Source organism: Triturus cristatus, chromosome 2_1 (assembly GCF_964204655.1).
Source record: "Triturus cristatus chromosome 2_1, aTriCri1.1, whole genome shotgun sequence".
Lineage (NCBI taxonomy): Eukaryota > Metazoa > Chordata > Amphibia > Caudata > Salamandridae > Triturus > Triturus cristatus.
The window spans coordinates 421,089,363-421,112,222 of NC_140581.1; the positions used below are offsets into that span (position 1 = coordinate 421,089,363).

Sequence of the window (22,860 nt, forward strand, 5' to 3'; positions counted from 1 at the left end):
AAGAGCTTACAATCAAGGTTAATAAGCGAGATAGGCCTATAATTCTTAGTCATCAGTAATTTAGAAAGAAATTCCTCTGGTATCACTTTCATCCACTTCAATGCGTATCCATTTTGTCTGCTCAAGATGATGTTATTCAAGAATTGCGTGGATCTATTTTTCCTATTAAAGTCTTGATTAAACACCAAAATATCAACACATAACGGAAAATGGTCGCTTAAAGCGATATCGTGAGTAATAAAGTTCCTAACACGGGCAGGGTGTCTACAGGATATCAAGATGTAATCGATAGTTAAAAAGACACCTATACCATTAAAAGTTGGACTAAAAGGGGCCTCAGGTAAACATAGGCTATTTGCAAACCCCATGTCACAAGAGAATATAATGTCATTCAGGAGATCCCCATGCAATGAATGAGAAAAGTGCGGGAAACTAGTGTCTTTACCAAAACTAATCCCACACACACCCCTATCTCCCTTGTTACATAAAGAACAATTAAAATAGCCTCCCCAAATGACAAAAACGTCTTTGGTAATCTGGCTAAGCAAATCTTTCACATCTCTGCATATATTTCCCAATACCACCTCCACCATTTCAGAGGGGGCATTATTATAGAAGTTCAAAATAATCACACAGGAAGCCTTCTCCACGTGCATACTAATAATATGATAATAACTATTATTAGCCACCATCTCAACTTTCCTAGTTTTTAAATAATCGGAGATGTAAGTACAAAGACCCCCTTTTGCTCTGCCATGTATCAATCTGGTTGCTGGGGTGTGCAATGTTTTATAGCCACACAAATGAATCGGCTCCTCAGCCCAGGTTTCTTGTAGACCAAGTATCTCATATTTGTTTACATAATCCACCCACACAGTGTTAGTCACTTTTGTTTTCAATCCAGCCACATTCCAAAACATGATCTGAGATTTGGTAGACTTTACATTGCTGCCCAATTTACCACCAGTACCTACGCCAAAAGTGGGGATAATTTCATTGTGAGGGTTGGAGGTATGCACAAAATCATCCTGCTTCTCTCCATGATTGACAGCTGTGTTGGCTGGTATCTCTTGGGGTGGTTGTACTGTTCTAATACAACTAGGGCTGTCTAATAAAGGGCCCTTATAGCGGACACCATCTGATGGGCTAAAAGTAACAGCTTCGATAGAATCCCCAGATCTCAGTCACTCTACTTCTTCCAGCTCGTTGAGTCTGTCAAAGCGATTTTGGGTGGAAATATTAAACTGACTCGGCATAGAATTTTCCCAGATTGACCTAGGCGGATTCCATTGTAGGGGCTGATAAAAATATCCTAGGGGAACGGCACTGATCTGTGAGTTTCCCATAAAGTTGTCTCCAACTCTATTCAAGATTAATCTCACAAAATTTGACGTTTTGAATGTCAACACAACGTAATCCCTTTGGTAATTTTTTGGCCCTATCGCTAACCAGCCTACCCTCCTTACTATTTTGAACTCATCAAATAATTTTCCAGTTAAGCCTGACCTACGACCCATCCACTGTAAGGACTTATTCCTTAGATTCACCCATGATTCTCCCATCTCATCAGCCAATGCAGGGACATTAACTAGAATCACTACATACGGTGTACCCGCTGGTGGTAAATCTAAGCGTGTGACATGTTTTAACCCCGGATTCTGGCTCGCATTACTTGGGTTTGCTAAAGAAGAAGTTGTTGCTGACTTCAACAGGGCCAGTGCGCTAGTAGCTAAGTGGAACGATGAATTAGCGGCTAGTGTATTTTGAGTTATTGGAGGGGCGACAATTGTAGGAGCCTTAAAGCTAGTACTAACAGGACCAGTGTATCTTGTATGTGAGCTAATAGCTAAATGGTCATCTTTAGTAGTGTGGCCAACCGAATTCATTCTACCCGATACTGAAAGCTGAACGATATCTAAGCATTTAGCTAAAGATGCCTCAATTGCGCCTATTCTAGTTGTCAGGCTACCTAGGCTGTCTCTTATCAATGTGTCTAGAACATCCAGTTTAACTTTTAGTTTTTCTACCTCAATTTGCGTGCGCATTTTAGTATTAATTATTGCTTTTTCCCAGTTTTCGGATTTAGTTACTGGTATTGACTTTGTCCTTTTCTGGGCCCTTTTCGTGTTTTAGGGGAAAACCTCTCTACTGCAATAGAGTCTATAGCTTCCCCCCCGTTGGTATTCGGGCAGATACTAGGAGAATTACTCGGATTCCTGGCACACTTATTTGGTGACTGGTGCTGCGCATCAAGTTCCTGCTCACTATCTGACAGATGGTCAGAAATATTCACCACACAGCCATTAGTACCCAATTTACTTCTCTGATCCTCAACTAATTCAGAGCTCACTTTCGCTGAGGTACTCTCATCTACCCCAGGTTTCAGGGCCTCCTCGACCGTGTTAATCTGCCATTCTATGGCGCCTACAGCTCTAGTGAGGTAGCTGAGTAAAGACTGGCAGAAGCGCTCTCCTGTACTAACTGATTTCTTATTCTGAGTGGACATTGTTTTTCTCTTCCCCATATTGAGTATGTCACAAACAGAAGGCAAAAATCAATATAAAAGGGACCCAACACTTTTTAAATTACCAACAGAGCAGAGATAAAAGAAAAAGAAGGAGGATAAAAATATATATTTGCCAATACTCAAGGCAGGCTTAAAACCTTTCAAACGCACTCCCTTGGGGGAGAATAGCAGCAAAACAGAAGTCCAGTATGCAACAAGAGGTATATCAGATGTCTATAAAGTTCCAATATTTAGGCGTTGTTACACCTTTAACAAAATAATTTCAAAGTCACGAAACCTTGGGACATGAATTTCAGTGCTGTGGCCCAGCCTGGCCTCTGTCGGTCTGTGACGGGCGGGCCCCTTTTAGGCGCCTCCTGGCGCGCTGGTGACTGCGTGCGCGGCGTGAAGCCCCGCTAAGGATCTTGGGAGGCGTAGTTCTCCTGTCCGGCGGTCCGCCCGGTCTGCCTGCGTGCTCCCCTTAGGCGTTTCCGGTTAACAGTGGGCAGAAGAGCAGAAGGACAAAACTTCTGGTGCAAGGTGCGTGTAATGGGCTCCCCTATGTACGCATTTATAATGTATATACGTTTTAATCTTGCATTACTTGTAACTCTCTTGCAGTTACCCAATATAGCTGTCCATATCGATTAAGTTGACTGCTTGGACAGCTCTTCTTTTACTTAGTAGCATAGTACCTTTGTGTGGTGCTGAGTTTCTGCCAGATAAGCATAGACTGTTTGGAGAACTGCAGAGCTGCAAGTGGGAAGTGTAGAATTCCTTTCAACAATCATCCATGTACCATACCCACTGACGTAATATGTTCTTGGGCTACCCGGATCTTCGACCTATATGCAACAATGGGATCAATCTAATAATGCTCTATTACGGGGGGAAACATGGCGGCAGCTAGGTGAGCTGTCACGGCACTCTGGTCTGGGTTCCCAGTCCGTGCATGTGAGCGTCGGCTCACGGGGAGATTGATGGGAGGACGCGCAAGATAAGCCCTTTGACAGTACCTTGGAGTTCGATGCGCGGAGAAAGGAAGTGCCTTTTTGGGCTGGGAGCCATCGCCATTGCCGTTAACGGAGTTGTTGGTCCGCGGGCAGATTCCCTCGGAGCTGCTGTTGCAGCGCTTGCCCCTCCCTCCAGTCTCGGGTCGGCTGTTGCGGGGAGGCAGCCAGGGCTGCTTGTCGATTGTCGAGCCCCGTGGCAGGCCGCTCCCGGCTTGCGGCTCTGGAGTCTGGCTGCACTGGAGCTCCGTCGTGGAAGGAAGGCCCGTAGCCTTCTCCTGGGTCCTCGTTCGGAGGGATTCCGCACTGATATCTCCTCAGAGTCTGGTAGGAGAGGTAAGGGGGGCGCGGAGGAGGAGAAAGAGAAGTTCAAAGCCAAAGGGGGTCCTTGGAGGTGTACTGGGTCTGGGGGAGAGATTGTTAATGAGACAGCAGAGACATTGCAGGGGGCTTGTGGGGCTTGTGACGGGTTGAGGGGTACGGAGGAATTGGTGGGGTTCGTGCCTGCGAGTCTGGAGGTCCCTGACATTGGCCCTGTCCCCGGTCTGCCGCTTCCCCTGCAAGGTACTGTTAAAGCTAGTATTTCTTCCGTAACCCTGAAGCATGGCGTCAAAGGAAGGGGGAAAGGTGCTTTAAATAGAAAGACCAAACTTGTTGGAGAGACAGTTGAACTCCTTCAGGGGGCAGAGGGGGGTGTGGCACGACTGAGCTCAAAAGTCTCCTCATATCTATCGGGTGAGGTTAAGGCAAAACGCGCTTCTACTACTAAACCAGCAAAAGGTTCTAAGACCACCAAAAATATCAAGGCAGCTAAGAATATAGCTAAGTGCGTAGAGTCTAGGATAACGCCGTCATTGCGGTCCTACTTTAAGGTTGTTCCACAAATCTTGTGCCTCCCTGACCAGCATTTACTTGAAAGTACTTCTTCCATAATGGCATCACAGACCTATCATGAGTCTTCTGTACTACCTACAGGTACAGACTTGATTATACCTCCTCTAGGGCTTGTTCCGGCTAAAACAAACACCTTGCTGTGCCTGGCTGAAGGGACGGATATAAATATAGAGGAGGGCCTGTTTAACGACACAAATGGGGCCCATTGTGGACTAAAGGGCGGGGGAGAGTGTGAGGTGGAGGCTGAGGATAAGATGAGTAGTCTTTCAGACCTTCCCGCCCTGAGTCCCAGTTCCAGTCCCAGTCCTCCTGTTCAGAGTCCCAGTCCCAGTCCTCCAGGCCCACCGATTGCCCTCTCGTCCAATATCCCGATTCAAAGTACAAGTGATGTGTTACATTCGATGGAGCCACTGAGTGTTATCCTGCCGGCTACCCTGTTACAAAATCAAATAGATGTCCCGTGCTCCACAGAGCCATTAACTCTCTTGTCTCCAAAGTATACGGCTACGGAGCCTTTGCCAATGGTGTTTAATCCTGGGTCTCGGTTATCAGGGTTACCACATAGTATTGATCTACCACAGGAAGCTGGTCGAGGGGTTGTGGCCTCAGCCTCAGATACACACCTAGGTGGCGGGGTGGACCCATCTCTAGCCTAATATCTCCAGTCGATGTTTTCATCTTTATCAGCAGACATCAAAAAAGGTTTTGAGGCCTTGACAATTATCCAATCCGAAATTCTGAATTTCTGCGAGTCCTTAGATAGTAAAGAAGTCAGCCTCGCTACAAGAACTGAAGAATTGGAGGATAAAGTGACAGTTATGTCTTTGCATTTGGACAACGCCAAATTGGGTATTGATAAGCTTAAAAAGGAGGATCTGATACTGGCTGAGAGGATGGAGTCCTTGGAGAATAACGCACGTCGCAATAATCTCCGTATGCTTAATATCCCGGAAGGTAGTGAGGGGTCAGATATTAAGCAATACATCACTCAATTGTTGAAAGACTCCCTGAGATTGGATCAGTCGATTGAGGATTTGTCTCTGGACATCCAACGTATCCATAGAGACCCCTTCAGGAGGAATCCTCAAAGAGTAAAACCAAGGAAACTACTGGTGAACTTCTGCACTTACACTCTGAAAGAATCTATCCTGAGTTTGGCCCTTAAGCAGAAGTCATTGACTGGGAAGGGTTTCGATTTCCAGATTAGATCAGACCTCTCAAGGGCCACGTTGGATAAACAGTGGGAGTTTGGGAGGAGGCTAGAGGCATTTAGGAGTTTGGGTGCGGTGGCTCAGCTAGTATTCCCTGCCTCTTTGAAGGTCATGCACAATAATACTATGCACAACATTCGATCAGTGCAGGCAGCGGATGAACTCCTAATCTCTTTGGGGAAGAGCAGAGATAAGAATAAAGATAGGGGGGGTTCAAGTTAAGAGTAGAGCATTTGTTGGAGGAGATGAGGAATAAAGGGTTTAGATAATGCTATGAACATGTTTTCAGAATAATTTTGGAAATACAGTAATTGGTAGAGTACTTAGAGGGTCTACTTATTGTTATAGTAAAGATGTAAGTGGGTAAGGGAGGAAAGGGGAAAAGGAAAGAAAAAAACAAAAAAGAAAAAAGGGAGAAAAGAAGGGAGAGAAAAAGGAAGAAAAAAAAAAGGGGGAGAAAAAGAAATCTCTCCTTTTTACATTGTAGAATTATAATACAATATCTTTACCAATTTTTGCTCTTCTTCTTCTTTTTTCTCACACTTATGTGGGTGTAAAATGTAACGGTAAGGACAGGTAAGGACAGGACAGGACCTCAGTAAGAGTGCTATCTACTAGTATTTTCCAGATAGATATAGTAAGGGTTTCCCATGGGGTGGGGGGAGGTTTGGGGGTTCACGAGGGGAGGGTGCAAGTAAAAAAAAATGTTAAGTCCTCATTTTTTGCTCGTTGTTACCTTTTTTGGGTATGGAGAATTCTGGGTCTGCAGGGGATGGTTAGTATCGCCAGTAGAGGTTTTTTTTTTTTTGGTTATGGGGTGAATATTTGGATGGGGGATGGAATTGGCCTCTATGGATAAGCTTAAAGATCTCTCATGGAACATTAATGGCCTGCGTTCTAGTCCAAGAAAGTGGAAGATTATGCAGTATCTTCGAGACTTTGATGCTCAAGTACTTATATTACAAGAGACCCATCTCACAGAAAAAGAGATTCTTTCTCTAGTAAAAAAAAAATAGGTGGGTCGATTTCTGTGTATCTACCACACAAAATTCTAATGCTAGAGGGGTCGCGATTATTTTTAAAAAGTCATTAAAAGCAAGGCTAGTTGATAAACTTGCTGATTTAGGAGGGAGGTGGCTTATTGTTTCGGTAATTATAGCTGGGGCCCTAGTTACCATAGTAGGGTATTATGGGCCTAACCAGGACGATCCATCAGTTCTAAGTTCTGTGTTCTCCTATCTACTTCTTTATCCAGAACCGATCATCTTGGCCGGAGATTTTAATGTGGTCTTGGACCCTATTCTTGATAAATCTCCATCTAACCGACCTACATCCCTATCTAAAACTAGGTCTTTTCTACTTGATAAAATGAAGGAGTTTGGATATGTGGACATATGGAGACTCAAGTCTGGCCTAAGACAGGGCATCTCATTTCGTAATTATAAATATCATCACCAGTCAAGGATAGATCTAGCGCTGGTCAGTCAGGAACTAGTTAATCTGGTGCAAAACGTTTACTATCTCCCTTTTCATCTCTCTGACCATGCAGCTTTATGCCTTGAACTGGTTGGGCTGTCGAAAACCACAGTTAGAACATGGTCATTTGACCGCTCACTCCTTAATGTCCCAGATGATATTTCCTTCTTAAAAAATGAAACACAGTATTTCTTTGATAACAATATCGGCTCCGCTTCCTCAGGTTCTGTATGGGACGCATTTAAGGCCTTTCTGCGTGGCCTAATTACTAACAAGGTCTCGTATAAGAGGAAAATCTATAGAGACACGGTCACCTCGCTGGAAGCCGATATGGTTAAGGTGCAGGAGAGTATCCTGCTACATCCTGCCGCTCCACCAGAAATATTAGAAGTCTGGCAAAACAAATTACTTACATTAAAGGGGGAATTGGGTTCTATCTTGGATTTACGAGTTCTTCAGAGATGGGAGGCCAGTAAGATGGCCCATTTTGAATATGGAGAAAGCGCAGGGAAGCTTTTGGCTTGGAAAGCAAAAACGGATCGTATTAGAAATAATATAGATCAAATTTCGGTTGAAGGTACGGTCCATTCTGCAGATAGGGATATCAGAAATGCCTTTCGCGACTTCTTTAAAAATATATATCATGAGGATAAGAGCATTGATGCACGACAAGTTGACGACTGGCTGAATGGAGTATCCCTCCCTTCTCTTTCGCCTGTTCAGAAAGTTGCCTTGGATAGATCTATCACAGCAGAAGAGGTAACTGGAGCTATCTTACATAGTAAGAAGGGGAGGGCATCAGGTCCTGATGGCCTCCCTTCGGAGGTTTATTCGGCTTTATTACCAACAATAGTCCCCTTCTTAACCCAGCTGTTTAACCAGATTTTTTTGGAGGGAGTGTATCCTCCTGAATCTTGGAACGATGCTTCTATCACTTTGATACTAAAGCCTGGTAAACCAGCTGATAGCTGTGGGTCATACAGACCGATTTCCATTCTAAATTCGGATTACAAGCTTTTCACATCTATCCTAGCTAAAAGACTGGGGGAGGTGGCACCCTGTATTTTACATCAAGACCAACGAGGCTTTGTGAGGGGCCGCCAGCTCTTTGAGCTGACTTATGATCTGATGGGTGCTATCGACATGGCGACCACGGATTCCTTGCCCTTAGCAGTCATTACCTTGGATGCTACCAAGGCCTTCGACAGGGTGAATTGGACATTCCTGTCGGGGGTCTTGGGGAAATTCAACATTGGTGAGGGTTTCCGTGGAGCGGTTGGTTTGCTGTATCGGAATCCTACAGCTTCCCTGTTGGTTAATGGTGAATTGTCAGACCCCTTTAATATTACTCGGGGCACCAGGCAGGGCTGCCCACTCTCCCCTCTCCTATTCGATTTATACATCGAGCCCTTTGCCCAACGACTGAGGGATGATGTTAATAAGTCGTTTATCTATAGGGGATGGGAGAAGAAGGTAGCCCTGTACGCTGATGACATTCTTATTTTCTCTTCAGACCTGAGTACAGCACTACCCGCGGTTTTCACACAGGCCCGTGATTATGGTGACATGTCTGGATACCAGATCAATGCATCTAAAACAGAGATGATGCTATGGAATGATGCTGAGCCAGTGGCAGGGGCCCAGCCAAGTCGTTCTATGCGTTATCTCGGACTTACCATCGTTACGGACATAGATAAAATCGTACCACTGAACCTAGATATAGTGACGAGAGATTGCAGAAAGCTTATGAGGTCTTGGTCTTCGCTCTCTCTTTCAATTTTGGGTAGAGTTAACTTGGTTAAAATGTTCATTTTGCCCAAATTTTCTTTCTTGTTTAACACTATTCCGTTGTATTTTGAACCTTCTACTCTACAAAAGTTGCAAGGCTACATTAGTTCTTTTATTTGGAATGATCATATACCTCGGATAGCATGGAAAAAAATCAGCCGCCGTAGAGAAAAGGGGGGACTGGCAGCACCTGATTTACAACTATATGCTTGGGCTTTTCAACTTTCCCATGCCAGGATGCTGCTTAAGATGCCGACAACAGTGGGTATAGGCAGCATGTTTGCTGCATTGTTGAGAGGGGGGGGGGGAGGGGGGGAGTAGACCAGCAGGGCTTTTTGTTTAAATTCGGGGATCCTACGTTTTTTAAAAAGGTTAAGTTGAAGATTTTGTTGGGTTCCATAAAAACATGGGTCAAACTAAGATGCGCAATAAAGGTGGGTTATTTTTCAGGTAGGTCACCATTATGGGACTCTCCGGGTTCCCCGGCGTGGCTTCTTGATAGTTTGGCAACACCTTTGAGAGAGGCCGGTCTGGTGATCTGGGGAGATCTCTTTTTCGATGGTGTTTTGCTATCTTGGGATCACATATTAGCTAGAGTGGGGTTGGGTCTATCTAAATTCAAATATTTACAGATGGCGAGTTGGGCCCATACTCAGAGCTCTACTAGGGGTAGAATCCAAATAGGTGGTGAGAGTAGTATAGTGACCTTGATGATGGACAAACCTCCTGTACCCAAGGAGATTTCGTTCTGGTATAATCTGTTACTAGATGAGGTCGACGGGGAGTTTGTCTTACCTGAAACACTGTGGAGTCTCTCTTTCCCTGGAAAAGATCTTGAGAACATCTGGTATTCCTCCTTTAAGATCCTGTGGGATACAGTGAAGCCGGCGTGGTTGTGTAGGAACCATTTCTTTACACTACATAGGGCTTATTATTCACCACAGCAGCTATCAACATTTTCTACTGAATCCACTGTGGCATGCCCTAAATGCGGGCTGCCAGCAGCCTCGGATCTACATATGTTTTATGAATGCCCATTGGTGTTACCTTTTTGGGACGCTAGTAGCACTTTTTTGACAACATCTGTGGGGCAACAAATTTCAATCGATGCACTGCTCGTAATTTTTTTAACATTACTGGATGTTCAAGGTCCTGTTAAAAAACTCTTGTTTTATTGTATCCTACTTGCAAGAAGAGAGATTTGCAGGAAATGGAAGGAACCACTGCCTCCCACCTTGTTAGATTGGCGTTCATCAGTACTGCGAACGTCTAAAATCGACCTAGTAAGATCCGGTAATCCTGAAAAACAAGACTTTTGGCACCTTTTGAACTGGTCCTAGATGTGTGTGTGGGTTTTTTTTGTTGTTTTTTTTTGTTTTTTTCCCCCCACTGTCCGATGATTAACGCTGCTTGGTCTGCTCTCCCTCCTAGATATAGATATACCCAGAGCATGGTTTCCCGGATCTGTCAGGGGTATTTAATAGCAGCAATATTGCTCCTACATGGATTATATTCTCGTGGTGAACTTTATGGAGAGTTTTGAATGACACTGAGTGCTATCTCTGCCTGTCAGGGCACTACCAGTTTATCTGCGACAGTGTATTTCATTTCTTCTCTCCTAGAGCTTCTACGTGATCTTCCAAGGGCAAAATGAGGACAAAAAAAAAAAAAAAAAAAACACAATGGGATCGTTTTTTGCTCAAACCTTTTTGGGGAGGGTGGCTATTATCCATAAACAAAATAGTCTTGCGAACCTCTTAATAGCTTCAACCGCCATCTATGCTTTGGTGGACACTTAATTCAACTAAACACTCAACTCACCAGGCAAGCAGTATGCTATCTTGTTTTAACAGTAATAATAATATGAAGAAGACAAAGACCTTGTATTTTTTGGTGCTTTTTATAACTCCCACAGTTCTCCTATTTCAAAGTCTAGTCATTAACAGGTGTTGCCAGTGCTCAATTTAAAAGGGGTCAGTTTACCTATCTTGGATGGAAGACTAAGTTGGCCGTGGCAGGATTCGAACTTGTGACATACTGCCTGCAAGTGTTAACTTAATGATCCATCTTGACTGCTCTTAATGTTATACACAAATAATAACCATTGTTAGGTGTCACCAGCACTAAGGGACACTTTTGGGGATGTGAGAGTAGATTTTCTTTGCTTTATATAGGACCCTCAAAAAACAGCAACAAACCATTCCCAATTAAATAAATTATTATACACTGCAAATGTATAATTATAAATGTTATTTCTAAAATGCACGATTATTTAAAAACTGATTTCTGACGTTGAGACTTAATGGTACCGTAACACAGCATGTAGGCAATTACACTATTCAATTGGCAATCACCTGGTAAACAGTAGCATTTTGAGTGACTTTCTGAACTTGTCAAATTTCAAAAACTTTAGCACAAAAATGGTCAAGCAATTCGATAAATGCATCGCTTAAACTGAAAGTGCTCTTCCCCCCACAAGCTCGAGTGAGTCTATATTAATACCGAGTTAGAAGACTAGCTTCTGTCAAACGCAACAGTCGACCCCGGCAGTACCTCTTAAACTTACTCTGTATATAGGCAGGCCTGTTTTGTAAAAAGCCCTGTTCACAATACAAAGAGACTTAAAAAGAACCCTCCACTACCGGTAACTAGTCCAATTTCTTTAGCACTGATGGGGCCAATTAAATCTGTGGCAATAACAAGGCCAGTCGGGCCACAGCACTCTAAATACACGCCAAATGTTTGCTCAAAAAATCTGAGGCACCCAGAAACACTGAGTTACTATTATAGATGCCTGAACAATCATCAAAGGTCTTTGTTCCTCAGGAAGAAGGGATAAGAGCATTATCAAAAACAACATTAAGGAAAAACAAGTAGATGACAACATGTTTACATGAGCGGTCAAAAGTAGATCACAATTAAAGAATACGCCCAGATTCCAAACTTTAGACGAAGCCACCTGTGGGAAATTAGAGACAGGAGGTCAAAAGTTCTCCGGCAGTGCCTGTGGAAACATATTTGCAGCACAGCAACGCACTTCTGTTTAATCCCCATTGAATTTGAAGGATTTTAGAGTCAACGATTAAGTAACTGCCTGTGTAAATTGATGGAAACATACATACAGCTGCTTTGGATCCAGAGATATTAATAGTTGGGTATCATCAGGATAATTCATGAAACCTACCCTCAAATGATAAAGTAGTTTTGCCAGTGGCCTTAAGTAGATATTAAATAAAGCAGGGCCCTATGCAGAGCCTTGGGGTACCCCCTGCTTTAAGAGTTAGAGTTCTGAACGGTATGGTAGAAGATAGATTGCCTGAGTTCTTCCATCCAGATATGACACACACCAACTCAGCGTGTTAAACCTTTATACTGATATCAGATCATCTCAACATGAGTGTCTAGTGTGAAACTGTATCACACGCGGACGTTAGATCTAATATACTAGGGCTACAAAGTTCCCTTTGTCACTTTTGTAAACTATATTGATACTCTTAAACAAATCCATAAAACAATTAAAACCTCTATACGTCATTGCTGGTGAGACATATACAAGACTCACGGCCCACATGAACACTACTATTTGCAGTGTATAACTGGGATATTTGTTAAAAATTGGCACCTACCTCTCTGCTAAGTATTCTATTAAGTCAATCAATTAAGTCGGTGGGTCCCGATTCCGAGTCGGTGTCGGGCGGAGGCTTTCAGCCCAACATCGTAATCAGTCCCTTAGTGTACAAAATAACCACACAAAGAATTTTAAAAAGATACAGTGCTGCATACATCCTTGCTACCATGTTCTTGTACACATTCAGTGCTTAACTGCTTAGCACAGAATGCCTGAACAAGAACAGACTGGAGCATTAAATAAACTGTCATTACCGATCCTTTCTCTTCCAACTCTAAAGAAAAAATGACAAAATCAAAATGCACGCACAATTTCCTCAATAAATTTCTCTTATGAGCCATAGATACCCATTGCAATCTTCCCAACGAAGTAAGAGGGCCACCAAAAGCATTGTTGGACCTCCTTTCCAAAGGAATTAGAGCTTATGGGGTAAACACAATGTGTTTTCTATGGGCGGTACCCCTTGTTACACACCCTGCAACTGCCTCGAGCACACAAACAAGTACCAGGCGACTGAGGGGTCAGTACGCCCTCCATTAAAGGTAACACAATGATTTTAAGCGTTTAAGGCCTGGAGAGCGCTTACTTCCACCAGCAAAACACTTAAGCAGTACCTTACAGTTTTTAATCCTGTGAAGTCAGCAGCACTTGGCGGGATGTTGAAAGTGAGGAAAAAACTCTAAGTCCTTAGCGGTCGAACTACCGACATAGTAAACTTGTGTTACTCTTTTGGATAACATAAACTTTACTTTGTAAATACCGATCCACCTCCACTTGTAACAGATTACTCCCGCTCTTCGCCAAAATATAGCAGTAATATTGTCCTGAAGAAAATTATTTTAAAAAAGAAAATTCGACTCACAGACCATGTCAGAATTGCACTTAAGAATGCGTTTAAACTGCTGCAGAAATGTTTTCACCTAGAAAATAACACGCCTGTTTTATAACGTGAAAGAATCATATTCAAATGTATTAATAATGTAGTAAATAATTCTTAGATTAATCATATGTAGGGAAAATGTATAGAACTTAAATGTATGCAAAATAATATAGAAGACATTTTTTATACCAGGTTATCATTCTTAAATGTGTCTCTTTAGTTGGGCCTGAAAGCCCTTTCTTTCTACTCTTGTTCATAACTTAATAGACCTTTATTTAGAACATTTGCCTAGCATGAGCAACTTGCTTAAGATGTGCTGACTTCAAATCTAAGTTTCTTTTGCTTCCTCACTCCATGTTAGGTCACTTTTCCAGTACGAGCTGCTGTGACTACTTGAAAAAATAATGATTTAGATATATTTTATGAATGCATTACAGAATATTATTGCTACTTTGCCTCATCATATCCCACTTGCTTGGTATTCACAATGGATATAAAGCGCATCTTTTATCTTAGGTAAGAAGGTCCTCATGAGAAGTTACCTCCATGTAACAAAGTCTTGAAACAATGTTTTACACTACATTGATGAGAATATTTACTGTGGGAATCTGGGAGAAGAATCATTCGAAGTTGACAACACCATCAGATGAGCGGTTTCCATTGGGCGAAAGGAGCTAATGCCTAACAATTCTTGATACATTATTGTGTAGTTTTATATTAATTAGTGTTCTGGCTAGTTAGAGTACAGAAATGTGTAATCAGATGGGAAGAAGATCTAACCTATATCTCTTTATTCTGCCTTTGGGACTCTTCTACTAGAGAGTGGCTCCTTTACTTCTGTTACCGACAGCTACTGCTAAAGGAGACTTTTATTCTTCCTTTATTTAGAGACACTTCCTTGATCAATGATACTGCAAAGATCATCCTATTTAAACGGTTGCTACTGCAGATGGAAGGAACTCGGCTAAGTTTCCAGAACAACTCTTTATGGATGGTTCTTCTCATATACTAAATCTTGCTCTTTTCCGAAAAGAACTCTTCATGGGTGCTATTTAGGGTAGATTAGGCTCCTAAGCTAGTTTAGTGACAATTTCCTTTATGGAACACTTTGTATTGATTTATGCTGTCACTAATCAACCTTTTTATTGGTATTTCTGTAAAACGACTGTTCTGAATAAAGATGACAAAAATAATACTAATCCTTTAAGATATATAAAGGTGTTGAAACTTCATCAACCTCTCATTATTGACTTTACATTAACCTGACCGTTGATGTGTGCGCAGTTTATGGCTTTGTTCTAGCTCCGTTCTAACTCGGTGGCAAAAGTCCATCAGATTTTCCCAAGGGACGAAATCTGTGAGTTGGGTGTTTAGATTTAAATACCATTCTTGGTCAAGCCTCAGGCTTCCACTGTCCATACTCATAAATTTGCAAGTTGTTTATTCCAGTTACACCGGTACAAGGATTATACAGCAACATCCTATCACTGCAGCATAACCATGAAAGTGAACCCACTACATTCCAGAACTCTACAACATTCTACACTACTGTTAGGTTCCATTTAAATGAACCACTAGACATCCAATAACTTACCCACTACTACAACCCTAATACAATAACACTACTAATGCAATAAATACTACAGCAGTCCTCCTGAAGTTGCATATGCACTGGTGTGCACAGTGCGGCGTCCCTAGTGAATATGTGCTCTGCTGCTAAACGGCGAGTACTTCCCTTAGCCGTGATGAGCCTAACTGACGCACGTTTATCTTGTTGATTTGCTGGCAGTGGTGCGTATTCTTTCTGGTAGTACCGCGGATTAATCAGTTTACTAATATGCAGAGCTGATGTGATCTCATACGTACCATGATAGCACCTCTTGACCGGTCGCGGTCGCCTAGCGACGGTTACAGCTTGTTCTCCCAACCACTGATCCCAACTTTTCCACAATCCGCCCTTCCCCGGTTGCCCCGTTTCTGTTCGGGCGAAAACAGCGCGTGAACGCCTGATTGGTTGGACCGTGTGTCGCAGGTCTATGACGTCAGTGTCTGGCGGCCGACCACGGTGACGCACTGGTTGAGCATGGCGTCCGGCGGACCCAGGCAGAGGAAGACCCGCTGGGATGACAGCCGAGCTAGAGAACGAGACGATCCCCCAGTACCGGCACCACCACCACCACCACCCCCGCCGCCTCCCGAGCCTGGTGGCGGAGAAAACGCGTACAGCAGCACAGACCGCGGGCGGGAGCCAAGCGAGGTCAGAGGGGAAGCAGAGCCCCACAGCCAGCAAGGAGAGAACCGGGTACCCTTAGACCAGCATATACAGGGCAGGGCACCCTCTGAGCAATGGGGGCAGCAAATGGACACCAAGCCACCCCAAGAACCATGGGCGCCTCAGGGGCAGAATATGGCATCTCAAGAACAGTGGGGCCCGCAGGGAGATAACAGGACCCCCCAGCAGCCTTGGATCCCAGTAGCTACGGAGCCCTGGGTTGCACCTGGAGTAGGTAGGGGAGTTGTTGAGCCCTGGATCCCTTCTGGGGTGGGAAGGGCAGGATCAGAGCCCTGGATTAACCCTGGAGAAAGCAGGGGAGCAACAGAGACATGGGTCCCCACTGCTGTTAATAGTGGAACCGCAGAGCCCTGGGCCCCTCCTGGGGTCAGCAGGGGAGCAGCAGAGACTTGGGTACAGCCGGCGGTGGGGAGGGGGGCAGCTGAACAGTGGGTCCCTCCTGGGGTGGGCAGAGGAATAGCGGAACCATGGGTTCCGCCTGCTGTTGGCAGAGGAGCAACGGAACCATGGGTGCCTCCAGCAGTTGGTAAGGGCCCAGCAGATCCCTGGCTCCCACCTGGTGTAAACAGGGTTTCAGGCGAGCCATGGCTGCCACCAGGGGCGAACAGGATAGCAGCAGAACCCTGGGTTCCGCCTGGGGACGGCAGAGGAGCAGCAGGGCATTGGGCACCGCCAGGTCTTGGTATTGGAGGCGCAGAGCCATGGGCCCCTCCGGGGGCCGGAAGGGGAGCAGCAGAGCCGTGGGTGTCCCCAGGGACGGGAAGAGGAGTTACAGAGCACTGGGTCCCACCTGGGGTGGGCAGAGGAACAGCAGAGCCATGGGTTCCTCCTGGGATTGGAAGGGGGTCAGCAGAGCAATGGGTTCCACCCGGGGTGGGAAGAGGATCAGCAGAGCAATGGGCCCCACCCGGGTTGGGAAGGGGATCAGCAGAACCCTGGGCCCCTCCTGGGGCAGGAAGGGGAGCAACGATGCCCCCTGGCCAGCAGCCAGACAGTAGTGGGCCAGGACAGCATGGACATAGCAGCCTATCCCAGGAGTCTTGGGGACAGCATGTAGAGAACCGGGCATTCCAGGAGCAGCAGACCTGGGCATCGCAAGAACCCTGGGGCCAACAGGGACAGAACGTGGTCTCACAGGAGCAGCAAGGTTGGATCCCCCAGGAACCATGGCGGCAACAGGAAGATGGCAGATGGAGGGCATCCCAGGAGCAATGGGGGCAGCATGGGCAGGACAGGTCAGCACGAGAGTCGCGGGGGCAAGACAGACATGGCAGAGGGAGGGGCCCTCGCGAACCCTGGGGACAGCAGTGGGAGGGCAGAGATCAAGGATCACAAAAACCATGGAAGCAGCATGGAGATAGTAGAGAAAGGGGCTCCAGTGTGCCTTGGGGCAATCAAGGGGAGGGTAGAGGAAGGGGGGCACGTGAGCAGTGGGGCCATCAGAGGGAGGGTAGAGAGAGAGGATCACATTCACCCCGTAGGAATCAGGGTGAAGGTAGAGGGAGGGGACCACGTGTACCCTGGGGGCATCAGGGAGAAGGTAGAGGAAGGGGGGGTCGCGTGCCTTGGGGGCAGCAAGGACAGAACAGAGGGTCGCAGGAGCCCTGGCGGCAGTTTGAGGAAGGCAGAGGGAGGGGATCACAAAAACCTTGGGGGCACCAGGGGGATGGCAGAGATAGACGAGCTCACGAGCCTTGGGGGCAGCAGTGGGATGGCAGTGAGAGGGAATCACATGACGTCTGGGGGCAGCAAGAGTTTTCCAAAGATAAAGGACAACAGGAGTCTTGGAACCAGCAGGACAACGACAGAGACAAGGGGTCTACGGCTCATTGGGGTCAACAGGATGAAGATGGCAAGAGAGCAACTGAGATCTCGGGACAGCAGGCAGAGGGCAGAGAAAGTTTAGCAGAGCCTTGGGGCCAGCAGCAGGCCGAGGGCAGAGAAGGAGTGTTGACAGAGCCGTGGGGTCAACAAGCTAGAGCCATGGATACAGGATTACATGAACCAACCAGGCACCCAGGAGATGGTGACAGAGACAGAGTCTCACAGGGGGAGACCAGAGAGGGTGTATCGAAGGAGCCCGTCTTACAGCCAACAGATGGTAGAGTGAGGTCAGATGGGCTCATGTTGCAACAGACAGAAAGCAGAGTTGTGAGTTCGGAGGAGGCTGTTGGACAGCATGGATTGGTGCATGGACCTGTGGGCCAGCAAGCAGGGATGCAGGAGCTTGCGGGCTCTCAAGTGGAGGTTGCCGAGAAGTCCTCACAGGGGCCTTTGGGACACAAGGATGATAATACAGATAGCTGGCCGGAGAAGCCCGTGTTACAACAGGTGGATGTTAGAGAGTTGGGGGGATCACATGAACAAGTAGGGAAACTTGAAGGCATAGATCTAGCAGTGCAGGATAACGTGTCACTTCAGGGGACAGATAGAGAGACGTTAGGAAAGTCAGTGGCACAGCTTGGGGAGAGTGGCGAGAAGGTACCTGCAGAACATCTTGTACATCATGATGATAGAAATGGGGGATCAGAGCAGCTCCTGGGCCAGCCTGAAGAAGGTAGAGCAAGCGGGTCGGTGGCATCAATGGAGTCGCATGATGAGAGGAAATCAGAAAAGCCAGTGGGCCAGGTGGGGGATAGTAAAGAGAGTGTGCCAGTGGATGCAATTAAACAGCACAACGAATCCATAGAAGAGAAGTTGGAGCATTCAGTGAGATCGCAGGATGTGAGCAGAGAGGGTCTTTCAAAAGAACATGCAGGGTACAGAGAGGAGGATACAGAGAAGGGATCAAAAATGCAACTGGTGCAGCATGAGAAGAGCAGAGAGGTTATAAACGAGGAACTCATTGGGCGGGCAGGCTCGGACACAGAGAGGGGGTCAGAGGAGCCTATGAGGCACCATGAAGAGAGCAGAGACAAGGTATCAGAGGTGTCCATGGACCAACATGGTCATGATAGGTATGAGAGCTCGGAAGAGTCTATGAGGCTGCATGAGGAGAGCATAGAGATGACACCTGAACAAACCATGGGACAGCATGGAAGAGATCGGGATAAAGAGCCAGAAAATCCTGTGGGACATCATGAGGAGAGCAGAGTATGCAATTCTGAAGAGGGCACAATAAGTCAGCGGCCATTAGAGGAGATGGTGGAGCAGTGTGCAGAGAACCATAGGATAGCACTACAGGAGCCCGTAGAGCACAGTAAGGAGGGCGGAGAAGGAGGATTGCAGGACCCTGTTGGGCAGTGTAAAGAGGATGTTGAGGTGGTTTCACCAGAACCTGTGGTGCACCACGGGCATCATGTAGATGGGGTTTTGCAAGCGTTAGTGGGACAGCAAAGTGAGGTTACAGAGATGTTGGACCAGGGACCTGTGAAGGTGCAGTATGAGAGCTTAAAGGTGTTGCAGGACGCACATGGGCAGCATCAGGCCAAGGATGGTGGCACACTAAGGCTTCATGAAGAGGTAATGCACTGGGATAACCAAGAGAAAGTCCTGCAGAGAGGGGAGTTAGTTGAAGTGGCACCGTATATCAAGGAGAATATGGATGCTGAGGAGAAAGGTTCTGGAGAACCGGCTCTTCAACGGAGGAAGAGAGTACACAAACCAACAGGATCTTCAGAGAAGGTGCACAGCAGGAAGGAGGGGAGAGAGCATCCGGATGCTAGAGAAATAGATATTAAGGAGTTGAAGGCAGGATCGGGTAATGCAGAAGCAGAGATAAATAACGAAGTAATAGTGCATGAGCAAGGAGAGTCTCAGAAAGACAGCAAACGCAGAAGTAGCGATAAGGGAAAGACACTGGAGGAGGACCTATGTGATACAGACATAAAGGCGAGGACTGGGAACAAAGAAACAGAGTTTGGTGCATGTGCTGAGGTCAAACACCGATTGCATAGGTTGCCCGAAGATGAGCAAGGGGCCCAAGAACAAAGAAAACACAGCAGTAGAGAGATGGAAATGACATTCACCGAATTGGAGGTTTGTGGTAGAGGGTTAAAGACTACGGTCAAGAAAGAGGAAGAACACTGTGATACAAGATCAGAAATGAAACACAAACGTCAGAAAGCGCATGAGGAGGAACATTTGGATAATAAAGAGAGGAAGCAGAGTAGGAGGGAGATGGAAAGGTCATTTGAGGACGAAGCAGATAATGGTGGAAAGGCTAAGGAGATGGCTGTAGAGGACGAAGAGGAGTATGATGAAAGAGCAGATAAGAAGCGGCGGCAGAGAATGTATGAGGAAGATAAAGGCGACTACGAAGGGAGAAAACATAGAGTCAGGGAGAAGGAAAGAACATTTGAAGATGAAGATGGTGGCAGTGGGCTGAAGCTGTGGGATTCTGGGAAGACCGAAGAGGAGGGTGGAAAAAGACAGATGGGCCGTTGGATTGGTAGAACAGCTGACGAAAATAAGGAGTTGGAGGGAGAAGATGGAAGAAAAGCTACTGAAATGAAGCACTTGAGTAGTAGAAAGAAGGAGAGAAAGAGGGAGGAGAAGGAAGAAGGTGGCCGAGAAAGGAAACACAGAGGTAGGGAGAGGAGAGATAAGCAGGAGGATGAGGCTGGTGGAGAAAGAAAGTATGGGAGCAGCAGAAAAAAGAGGAGGCGAGAAAAGTCCTGGGAGGAGGAGGAGGAAGAGGCAGGTGGTCACGATGCTGGTGGAGAAAGGAGCAACAGGAGCAGGGAGAGGAGGAGAGAGAAGCAGCAGGCGGGCGAAGAGGTAGAGATGCAGCACTGGGGTGAGTGTATAGGCGAGAATGAGGATCTGGACAGAGAGCAGTGGGGTTGCAACCAAGAGATGGAGACACATGTTGAAGGTGCTGATATTCCAGAAGAGATGATATACTGGGGTGGCCAGGGCAGTGAGCAACACAACGAAAGTGTTGGTGAAGTTGAATGGAGGCATGAGCGCAGTAGGAAGGAGCGCAAGAAGGAGCAACATGAACAGGAGGCTGGTAGTGAAAGAAAACACGGGGAAAGCAGAGAGAGGCATAGGAGGAGAGAGGAGGAGGATGAGGAGGGTGGTGGTGGTGCAGAAGAGCCAAAGTCAAGCAGGAAAAAGGAAAGGAAGAGAGAGCATGATGATGGTGGACAAAGAAAGCACAGGAGCAGCAGGAAGAAGCAGAAGAGAAGGGAAGAAGAGGAACTTCGTGGAGGAGGGTCAAAGCATTGGAGTGATAGTGAGAAGGAAAAGGGCAAGGATTGGGGAAGAGAAGATGGTGGAGAGAACAAACCTAGGAGTGATGGTCAACAGAGAAGGGTGTTGGAGAAGGATGGCGAAGACATAGAGATCAAACTTGGAAGCAGCAGGCAAGTGGCCAAGAAAAAAGAGCAAGAGGATGAAGTAGAGAACTTCTTGAGTGTCATGGAGATGGAACGAAGTAGAACAAAGTCAGAAGCGCAGCATCATACCACTGAAAGGATTCAAGGAAGTGGAGCGGAGAAGGAAAGAAAGTCAGAGTGGTCAGTTAAGGAGCACAGTGAGGAAACGGGAGAGAAAAAGGATGATGCTAGCAGGGAAAAAGAAGGAACTAAAGAAGACAATACTGAGTGCAAATATATCTACATGGAGGTAGACCAGGATAAAATGCAGGTGGATAATAGTGGGGAGGGATTAATATGCACTGGGGAGAAGGAAGGGACTAAAGAAAAGGCTGAGGCAAGTGGTGATGATAAAAGGCTTTCAGTACATAGTAGGGACAGTAGGAGAGAAAGGTTCTCAGTAGAGGGTATGTTAGCAGAAATTGGGCCTGTAACTGGCAGCGAAGGGAGGAAAAAAGAGGCTGAAATAGACAGTGAAGAAGAGGAAAAACATACTGTTGGTTTTGTAGCGAGGAGTAGCCAACCAGAGGTACATGTTAGAGCAGAAATAAAGCATGGACCATGGCGAGATGAAAAGAAAACAGAGCTGGAAGAGGGTTGTGAAGGAGATGCAAAACATGTACCACTGATGGAGAGGAGAAGACAGCTGGAGGGGTATGGAGAAGAAGAGAAAGAGCATTTACCCGGAAAGGCTGAGAGGAAAAGAGCACAGCAGGAAGAGGGACAAGTGAAGCCTGGATTTGGAATGGATGAGTGGGAGAGAGTGCCACTGGAAGATGGAGGTGAGGTGAAGTATGCATCCATAGTGGTGATGGAACTAGAGTCCAGGCAGTCTGGTAGTGGTAGTCGTGCAAAGAGCCCCACTGACATAGGCAAGGAGAGGAAAAGAGAGCAACACCTACAGAAGAGTGTTGAAAGCGCAGAAAAGATAAAAGAGCCACTCTCTGCTCTCCCTTTTGATGATGGCGGGGGAAGGTTAGACCAAGAGAGAGAGATAATGGGGGCTCTGCTTCTGGCATCAGCACCATTAGAGGAGGAAGGCGGTGGAAGCGGAGAGAGAAATATGGAGCAGCAGGTGCCCGGTCTGTCATCCACAGAGGACGGCGATATTAGAGAGCGAGAACAGAGGCGAGAGTTGCTGGGATCTTGGACCTCCTCAAAGGACAGTGATGGTGGAAACCAAGAAATGAAAGGGGACTGTCTGCTGTCCCCACCTCCTTCCAAGGAGGATGGTATGGGAAGTGGAGGCAAAGAGAACGAGAATATGGAACTGCTGTCCCAAACTGCAGCTAAGCGAGGCAGAGTAAGGAAGAAAGACCTACCTTCCTCACCCTCTTCCAAGGAAGAAAGTTCTGGCGACGGAGGCAATGGGAAAAAAGAGGAGCTGACGTCACTGCCTTCCTCCAAAGAGGCAGATAGAGAGGAACGCTGGGTTGGGCCCCTCCCTACAGAAGCTTCACAGACCAAGAAGAGAAAAGGTACTTACCACCTGTTGTACCCTTTTATTATTCGAAATTAATGAAACAGATTGATATCTTGAATGTGTAATGGCACAGCACCTGCTTGAGTTGGTGTAGAATTGTACATCTTTTGTGACATGGTCATTAGAAACTACTGTGTTGTTTTACTGAAATAGTTTAATCTCTTCACTGAAAATAGAGCAAATGTTCACCAGTCAGAAAACTGATTTATTTGTACAATATTAGGGATATACCAGCCCCTGGATTGATTATCATTTTTAAGGGTGATGTACAACATTATCTGAAGGGAAAACATTATTTTCTTGTGCTGTGTGTTTGATGTTTTGCAGAAATGTTTAGTCGGTCCATGTAGTCTTTAAATATTCCAAATTA

The 22,860-nt window shown here is 46.0% G+C and overlaps 2 protein-coding genes across 3 annotated transcripts in view; one reads left to right on the plus strand and one right to left on the minus strand.

Annotated features, from left to right (window-relative positions):
* Positions 1 to 15,440, minus strand: part of CENPK (centromere protein K) — a 569,542-nt gene extending 554,102 nt beyond the window's left edge. Inside the window, exon 1 of one of the 2 annotated variants that reach the window (XM_085631740.1) lies at positions 15,260 to 15,440. In XM_085631740.1, the coding sequence (XP_085487866.1) occupies positions 15,260 to 15,262 (3 nt within the window). In that variant the 5' untranslated portion in view covers positions 15,263 to 15,440. The remainder of the gene's footprint in view (positions 1 to 15,259) is intronic. The other variant, XM_085631750.1, reaches the window with a different exon arrangement.
* The window catches only part of PPWD1 (peptidylprolyl isomerase domain and WD repeat containing 1), a 416,345-nt gene continuing 408,921 nt past the window's right edge, over positions 15,437 to 22,860 (plus strand). Inside the window, exon 1 of the mRNA XM_085631724.1 lies at positions 15,437 to 22,485. Within this exon, the coding sequence (XP_085487850.1) occupies positions 15,477 to 22,485 (7,009 nt within the window). The 5' untranslated portion in view covers positions 15,437 to 15,476. The remainder of the gene's footprint in view (positions 22,486 to 22,860) is intronic.